This window comes from Austrofundulus limnaeus, unplaced genomic scaffold, assembly GCF_001266775.1.
Source record: "Austrofundulus limnaeus strain Quisiro unplaced genomic scaffold, Austrofundulus_limnaeus-1.0 Scaffold29, whole genome shotgun sequence".
NCBI classification, from domain to species: Eukaryota; Metazoa; Chordata; class Actinopteri; order Cyprinodontiformes; family Rivulidae; genus Austrofundulus; species Austrofundulus limnaeus.
In genome coordinates, this window is record NW_013952431.1 from 686,647 (window position 1) to 695,430 (window position 8,784).

The following is an 8,784-nucleotide window of genomic DNA, read 5'->3' on the forward strand; positions in this document are numbered from 1 at the left end:
CAGAAAAAAAATTCCAGAGGAAATTTTCTTATTTTGAGAAAACAGATAAAAACAAGTCTTCCAACCATTTTACAGAACATAATGATATTATTTAAAACGTTAACAAATAGTGAAATTGCAAATTGGTAATGTAGAGGCAATAACTTTGAAATATTCCCTGAAAAAAAAAAACAAATACTGCTTTAAGAGATTACAAGAAGGTCTGGCTCCATTATAAAAAAATCTCCAATATTCCTGTAATATTTAACAGCCTTTGCTTTAAAGACTTTGTCAGGCACAACTGATGCATGGCAACAAATGTATCAGTTTTACAGATTGCTAGCTTAAGTTTCAAAAGTTGTGTTAGAAACACTGATGTCTGCTTCCCAACAGGCAGGAACAAAATGAAATGCCGGTGTTTTACTGCTTGTCAAAGGGACACCTAAACAATTATTCTGGCTTCATGTCCCGATTGATGAAAACTAAGTGAAGATTCTGACAAAGCAAAGATAAGTTGAACAAATAAAAACACTTTCAGGTAAATGTGGTAAATCAGAAACTTTGGTCTCTTGAGTCAACATGYAGCGAGTGTAAACCCCACCTGCTTTAACGTGGATGCTGGGGCTTCGAATCTTGCCCGCCTGATTCTCAGCAGTGCAGAAGTACTCGTTGTCGTGGATGATGCTGTTATAGGCGGACGGGGAGAAGGGGTAGAGCTGAAGGGTGCCGTTGGCATGCACGTGGCGGATATGGGGCACGTCGTAAATGTCGTCTCCGGCGGCCAGGTACCAGCGCAGGACGGCGTGGGGGGCGCCGCCCGCGGGGCAGGGCAGGGACACCCCCACCGAGCTGGAGAAGGTCACTCGCTGCAGGGAGGCATTCACAAAGTACAGCCGCGTAGAGACAACATCCTCACTGTTGACTGTTGGGATGACAGAGAAGGGAAGGGGAGTCAGAGGTAACATCATTTAACAAAAAAAAGTAAAAAAAACATACCTTCCAAATGAAAACCACACAACAGAAAAAACTYKAATTCTGCATTTTTGAAATGATAAAAACATGAATATTTCAGCACTTGTCTAATAAATGTCTTATAAACAAATTGTGTTAACAAGTACAGTTATTCAGACTTTGAAGCTTTAAGCTCGTATCCACTTTTTGAAGTTCCCACTTGAAATACATCTTCGAAAGCGAATCAATACAGCCTCACAACTGTAAGGACAAAGACATGCTCTCCTAGTGAGCTGCCTTTTTTTCTGTTACCAAAAAGAGTAATGTTTMAAAAGAACTCAATGAAACAGATCATTTACAACAAACCCATCTGAAATGAAGCTTATAGCCTACAAAGAACTGTGGTGATATTTTAAGCCAACCTAAAAAAAACTGCTAATTTGTCAAAGTAGTTTTATTTATTATCAGGCATACTTTTCAAAGTAGATTAATCTATTCAGAGTTTTACTTTGCATCCAAAAATGGTATCAACATTTCACTTTTATCAATAAGTACTTCCTGTTTGACAAATAAATGAATTAATACTGCAAATTAAAGGCAATATGCATTCCGTTCTTCCCATCAATGTTCATTTAATTTTAATCTGAAATCGTCTTAAATAACAGAAACTTTAAAAATAACATTTTGCCCAATCACTTGCAATATTGGGCAGCAATATTGCTCCAGCTGAGGTTTTCAAAGGCCTCTATCTGTTGTTGTGAGAACCCAAGGAAAAGAATATCATGTGTATTTGCTGCTGTGGAACTGATGAAGAATTGCTGCTATGCACTGTAAGTTGTCCTAAAGGGAAAATAAATGTTCTTTTCACAACCTAAAGTGGGATATTCAGGCATCCTATAAGACCTGTGTGTTTCCTGTGTGCGCTTGCTGGGATTGGGGCGGGGGGTGGGCATTGAGAAGCATAAAGAAGTGCTGAGCTCAGCTTGGCTGGGGGCCAGAGGAAGATGCTCTGCCCCGAGCCAGAGAATTTACTTCTCAGACATTGATACTTAATTAATTCCCTTTTTTTCCCCCAGAATCATGTCAACAATGCCTGGATTAGCCTCTATCTATTTAATTCCCTGCACACTGAATGAATAGAGGCTTTCAGCCATCAATGGAGGTATAACAACACCATCAAAAGACATTTGATTTGGATTTCTTTGCAGATTATATATATTGAAAATTAATAATACTTGCCTGTATTCTGAGTACAAAGCAAGAACAAAAGCAAATCGATTAATTTTAACCAAATTCTTTACATCTGTTCAGTTCAGCATGAATTGTAAGGATATAATATTTAGAACATGACACATATGGGATGAATCCAATAAGAAAAGACTCTTTGTGGAGAAACTAAAGAGATTAGAGATAAGACATAATGCCTCAAACTGACACAAGGGTGATATCCATTCTCCCCTGTTGTCTGCCACTTCATGCACCTATCTGATCTCAGTCACTCATCTTTTCCTCACAGGTTCTCATCATACCTTCATCTTTCCCTGATAACCCTTCTGGACTCAAGCACAGCGGCTTGTGTCTTTTCCAGCTGCTTCACAGACAGAAAATATAGTTGGAATGTTTTACAATCTTCTTTCATGAATGCCACCCCTTAAAGAAGAGTTTTAGACAAACATATGCTAATAAATGATAGCTTTATAGTTGTTTTGTATAAACTTTGTAAATCATGTAAAATCACAAGATGTCATCCTTATAGTATTTATTAGATAACTATATTTTTATAAATACTATAAGGATGATGTCTTGTGATTATTGTATTTATCAGGGATGACTCCAAGACCACATTCATTTTTAGCTCAGTACCTATAAAACTGACATTGTAACCATTTTTGTGTTTTCTGAAGCTGATTAGCTGTGGTGGCTATTTTTAATTGGATAGACTTCAAACAGTAATGAGTTATAGAGATAAGCCCAATGATTACTTATTGAAAAATTAATTCAAATTTATCCAGTGGTTTGTGAGATATTTTGCTAACAGACAAATACGGTTCAGTTCAACGTCTTTGCTTAAGGTTTAAGCAAAGATCTCCAGTAACATGTAGCACTTTAACTATATGTTGTAAATGACACTCAGCTACAACCACACCAAATTTTAAAATGATATTTCTTAAACTGAGTAAAATGTAGGCTTGTGACGTAAATGTTTGTCTGCACAAGCACACTGTGGATGGCAACGGGTTTCACAGACAGCATCGTAACAGACACTCTGCTAAAAAAAGAGAAAAAAGTAGGAATTTAGGTCAAGTTCAATCCATTGTGCTGTTTGATTCAATGTCAATCATTTTCAAAGCTGCGAGGCTGACTGATCTGCACTTTCAGCACCACGGAGAGCACCACATGCTGCAGCTGAGCAACACACACACGCTGCTGCTGAACAACACACTGCTGCTGAACAACACACACTGCTGCTGAGCAACACACACACACTCACAAACATGTATATAGTGAGCAAATAAGTAGGAAACCATTACCTGATCATATCGATGACAGTGACCTGCTTCTCTGGTGTCGACTGCTATTTTTGACTCAGATCTCTTTCATAACAAGAAGAATTAAAATTAACTAGACCGAAGGGAGTAATGTATCATCTGATTGCTTGTTTTTCTTTTTAAATATACATTAAACATTCCTGACAACTGGACCTGAAAATCACTTCTCAATCCTCTGAGGTTGGGATCGTCCTAATGGAAATGTTTATACTACCTTAAATGTGCAACTGCAGCTATATACTTTTATCYTTTAGTCTCACACACTCGTTTTAACATGTAGGCTCCCCAGCCAAACTGTTTCTGCACATAAAACTGGAGATTTTATGTTGGAGTTCCTTCAGTCTTGTTCTGAACCCTGAATGAGGCAAGATTTACATCATTTTCTAATCTCATGCAGGTTGATATGGACTTAAAGTTTATGCAGTTCTTATCAAAGCATGTGGTTTCCCTTCATTTGGCTCCCTAAATATGGCCTGAAACTTTACTTAGCCTCCCCTTTTCCCCTTTTTAGATGTTGAAACTTTCAAAAGATCAAAAGTGTGTAGTACTGAAAAAAATCTCAGTTTTGTTTTGAAAATCAATAAAATTTGACTTGTCAGTTGAAAGTCAGAGCAAATGTTTGTTAGCTTTGATCATAAGCATAAAGTATATTCAGCTAACTTAAACATTCAAATGCAACAACCTATGAAGTGATTGTTGATCACTTTGTAATGTGACAAGAATTCAGGTCACTGAGTTTTTAACACTTCCAAAGGTCACGTGTCAGCAAATACATTCTGGTCCACAGTTCACAGATTAGACTCAGTCTAAAACATTTAAATGTGGTTGAAATTAAATGTTTTGTCAAAATTTATAGATTTACAATGAATTAAAGCAACTAAAATATATGAAATTGCATTTTGCTCAAAAAAATATTAGTTCTTTTACTGTCCCACTGTGCTTTCCATACTGAGTCATTGCTTGTGACATATTTTTATTGAACTTTTTGCTCCATGTGTTTTTGACTCACAAATCCTTTGATTTCTGGCCATCCACCAAATAATTACTCCTTTTTGCATTTAAACAACCAAGTTTAGTAGATCTAGATGACAAAACACATGGACTGCATTTCTTATGATAGGAAAGGTTTAAGAAATTAATTCAAAACATAAAAAACAATTAAGAAATGAAAAGTTAAGGCTACTTTGTATATATATATATATATATATATATTTGTTGGACAACTGGGTGGTGTAACTGTCAGCTGTCACTTTTAACTACTCAAGTGGTAAAACGTGAATAAATAAAGTATGGATGTAAAAGAACAATTATTAGGGAAACTGTATCTATTTGGTTCATTTAAGAATAATTTAGACAAAGCATCATATTAAAATGTGAACCACAATCACCCTATTAATATAAGTTATTTTTATTTATTTAATAACATCTAACCTCAGATGTTACCAAAGCCCTTTCATCGCCCCAGGCTTTTTTTTTCCTACCTCTTCTCCAGCAGACTAATAAGACGCAAAGGAGCAGCACTCATTCATTCATGAAGTGTATTTTGATTCCCTTCTCCAAGCCCAAACACACTGATTACAATGAAGAAGGTCAAAGCGATGAAACATCCAGAAACACATTTTCTGTTAGGTGAAACCTTTACTTTTTTTTTCCTTGCTGTTTGTTTTTGACTCAAATATTTATTTGCTATATACACTCCAATACATTTGCACTTTTTTCCTGTTTTCACAGAGGACATGAAAATGGAGAATGAATATGTATGCTGAAGAAGCAAGGATATTGCCTATGGTGAACCTCTATGCATAATGCAGCTTTTTCCGTCTCATCGAGATTCATTCACACACACACACACACACACACACACACACACACACACACACATGCACGCACACGCACGCACACACACACACACACACATTGAGATACACACAATCGCCAACATGTGCATAGAAAAACAGGACTATAAATCCCTCTTCGTCCCTCCCCTCTCTGACTCTTCCTCGCCTTCAAACAGGCACGGACAAAGTCACATAAATGCGTTTCAGATTTCACTTATGGGCTCTTAACAGCAAGTCCATTCTGCATGTGGCAAATCATGTAGCTCCACAGATAAAAGAACACAAGCCCCATTCAGAGCAAACAACAGCTGCAGTGGTGATACAGCCCTTTGTGGTGATGCTGCACAAAATTAACACAGCATTAAAAATGAGATGAGAGATGATCATAAATGATAATAGGATGCTTATTATCACCTGCCATCAAAAGGTGATAGTGGACAATAAAGCTTATGCCTATCTGTCTGTCTGTCTGTTAGCAAAATGTCTCACAAACCATTGAACAGTTTTGAATGAAACTCTCAGAAAGTAATAACTGAATCTACAGCCAGGGCCTGGCCAATTTGGCACTCTAGGCAAGATTTCAGATGGCACTCCTTGTACAGTTTTGTAAATCTCACTGCAAACTTATATAAAATGAAATAGTTTTGTCTTTAACAGTTTTTATCCTTAGAAACCAGATTGTTCAATTAAAATTGCTAACAACACGCACCTCATAGAAACAAAGCAAAACATTACCTTTCATAAACATACCAGTGATTATCCTAAAGCTATACTTCGATAAAAAGTAAAAAATATATTTTATTCCATCCCCCGTTTTTGGCGCCCCCTAGATGGATGGTGCCCTTAGTGTTTGCCTATCCTGCCTATGCCACTGTACAGCAGGCACTGAGTTAAGTTGGCCACCACAACCAACTGACCTTCAAACCCCCAAGCAATTACTAAAAACCACATCAGTGTTATGGATATCAAATAAGCTTTGGTGTGTAGCTCCAACACGTCTGCACAATCTTTGTTTCTGGAGTTAGTTTTGTGTTTCTGGTTTTGCTGTGATGAGAAAGGCAAATCATAAAATAATTAAAAAAAAGTCAGTCATTATTATACACTCATACGCTACAAGGGGAGGTTGTAGGTGGTGGTAAACAACTTTGTACAATTTGCGCTGTGTCAGTAAAAAAAAAACGGCAGCCATTTCAGCACGTGATCTTCCACAGCTGAGTATCAAGAATTGCATGCGCCCCACCTCCACTCCATCTCCACACCGCCCTCCCACTTTGACAGGGCTATAAACTGTTTTGACAGTTGGCAGAACAGGACAGAGGAAGGGGTTTTGAAAAAAACAGATTGTGGATTGATTTAACTGATGGTTGCCGTCCAGCGGTGTCTCCGTGCGTAAAGGAGCGCGCACACGCGGCTCCGCCGKTGCTCCTAAAACCTGTTGAGTACTGTCAAAAGCCTCCTCCGCGTGATGTCTGAGTTTAACTTTTTTATGTTGTTTTATTGCCTGTTATTGTATTGTATTTGGATTTGTTTGATATTTTTCTGCCTTTTAAGGCAAAACTGATGGCAGCCTTTTCGCGCCAAKTGACCAATGAAGAAAACGTGTCTGAAAATAAACAAAATGTTCGGACAGAATGAGACCGACCGACTTTCGTCACACGTTTGAACTGAAACATTTTGTAACAGTGTTTTTGGTTTTGCTCAACGGAAGGAAACAATTCTGAGTAACAAGAGAGCTGCGTCTCGCAGAGAGAACTTCTTGGTCATGCAGCGCTCCTGCCAACTTTGACTTTGGTGATATTGCGCTTCAGAAAAAAATAAACCTCAGTTACGGTCTGATGATTAATCAAGAACATAAAAACCTATGTAGGCCTATGAAATAAAGCCTCAGTTATGTTTGATTAAAACAGACTTTAATATGGAATAAAAAATAATTTAGCGTATTCATCCTTTATTCCTGCACGCGGCACCACCCCGAATGAATTGAACCAGATTTGTATTTTGTAATGTCTAACACATTTCTTTTGTTGTTGTTCTTCTTCTTTATATAAATAAGTTCGGTCTGCAACAACCTGAATAAACATTTGCCGTCATGCGGCTGGAGCCCAGCCACCAGAGTCTGACTCATACCGCAGTTACTGCCCCCCACCCCTCCTTCTGCCTTCTTCTCCCACCTTCAACCAAATCTTTGCTCTGAAAATATTTTGTGTCCAAATTTACGCACAGACCAGTGACTCAGATAGAACACACACACACAATATATATATATATGTATTTTAAATGCACCAAAATCCATCGATTTAAAGGAATTAGAACGTGATCTTCCAGCAGATCAGGAAACCAAACTTCAGGTCAAAGTTAAGACTAAAAACGAAATTCAAGGAGGAAAGAGCAGAAGTAAAATCTAATCAAAATCGCACGTCAAATGTGGAGTTTTACGCATCAAATGCGCCAAACAAAAATTGTGGTTAAGACACAGCATTCAGGTGGCAAAGTGGTTTGCATCCAAGCAGGAGAGAAAAAAAAAGAAAAAAAAAAGACAAAAATCTGTTTGATAAGAAGAAGCCGAGCATTTGCAGCAGACACAGTCAGAAACTGGCTAAAACCGGACCCGCATTAATTGATAAAATAATTATAGCAACAGCTTCTGCACCATCTCAGTCGCCACATGACGTTTCGTTTTTTTTCTGAGCAAAGCTGCACATTTACGGATTAAAATGGCTAAAATGTGCAAACTAAAAAGCATATAAATATATACTGTATATATATAAAACTGGAATCCTTTCAGAGTTTCCCAGGCCCTGCTCTGGCCTGTCAGGCCTGAGAGATCATTCACACGCAGCCCCTCAACTGAGTTTGTCTCAATTGTATTTCCATAAAAATGACAAGCAGCCTCCCAAATCATGACAAAGAAGGATGAGTATACCCCCCCTCCCCATCCACTCCGCTCCTCTGCCTCTATTTCTCTATCCATCTACCCCCTCCTCCTCCTCCTCTCCGCAGACATGGGTGCAGGTGTGCTGACATGCAGCCAAACTAAAGCAACAAACGGCCAACAGAGACTGAATAAATGCACACACGCACGCACACACGGGCGCGCGCGCATATAAAGGGTTCAAAACAAATATGCGACGTAAATCATATTCAAAAGAGTGGAAAAAGAAAAGGAAAATCAAGCCGAAGATCTGTTTTGCCAATCTAGGAGGCGCGGCGGAGTCAGGAAATACGCAGTACTAATGCATATGCATGTATGATAATAGAGCTTCCTTTTCCAATTAAAAAATAAAACAATATATTTAAAATTCTGCATGTCTAAAACCTACACCGGCCGAGTGGAAGTCTGAATCCTCACTGATTCGCAAACCATGGGGAACATGGGCGTTCAAACAAGCAACGGAAAATTGAAGTTTGTTCTCCACTGCGTTATCTACATCTCTCCCATCTCGAGCAGTCTTTCCGCTCCAGTGGCT

General features: G+C 38.3%; 1 protein-coding gene across 1 annotated transcript in view; it reads right to left on the minus strand.

Moving 5' to 3' along the window:
• Positions 1-580: 580 nt before the first annotated feature.
• LOC106515423 (Down syndrome cell adhesion molecule-like protein 1) overlaps positions 581-8,784 on the minus strand; it is a gene marked incomplete at its 3' end in the record, with an annotated part of 10,231 nt that continues 2,027 nt past the window's right edge. The window contains 1 exon segment of the mRNA XM_014005225.1: positions 581-901. Coding sequence (XP_013860679.1) covers positions 581-901 — 321 coding nt within the window.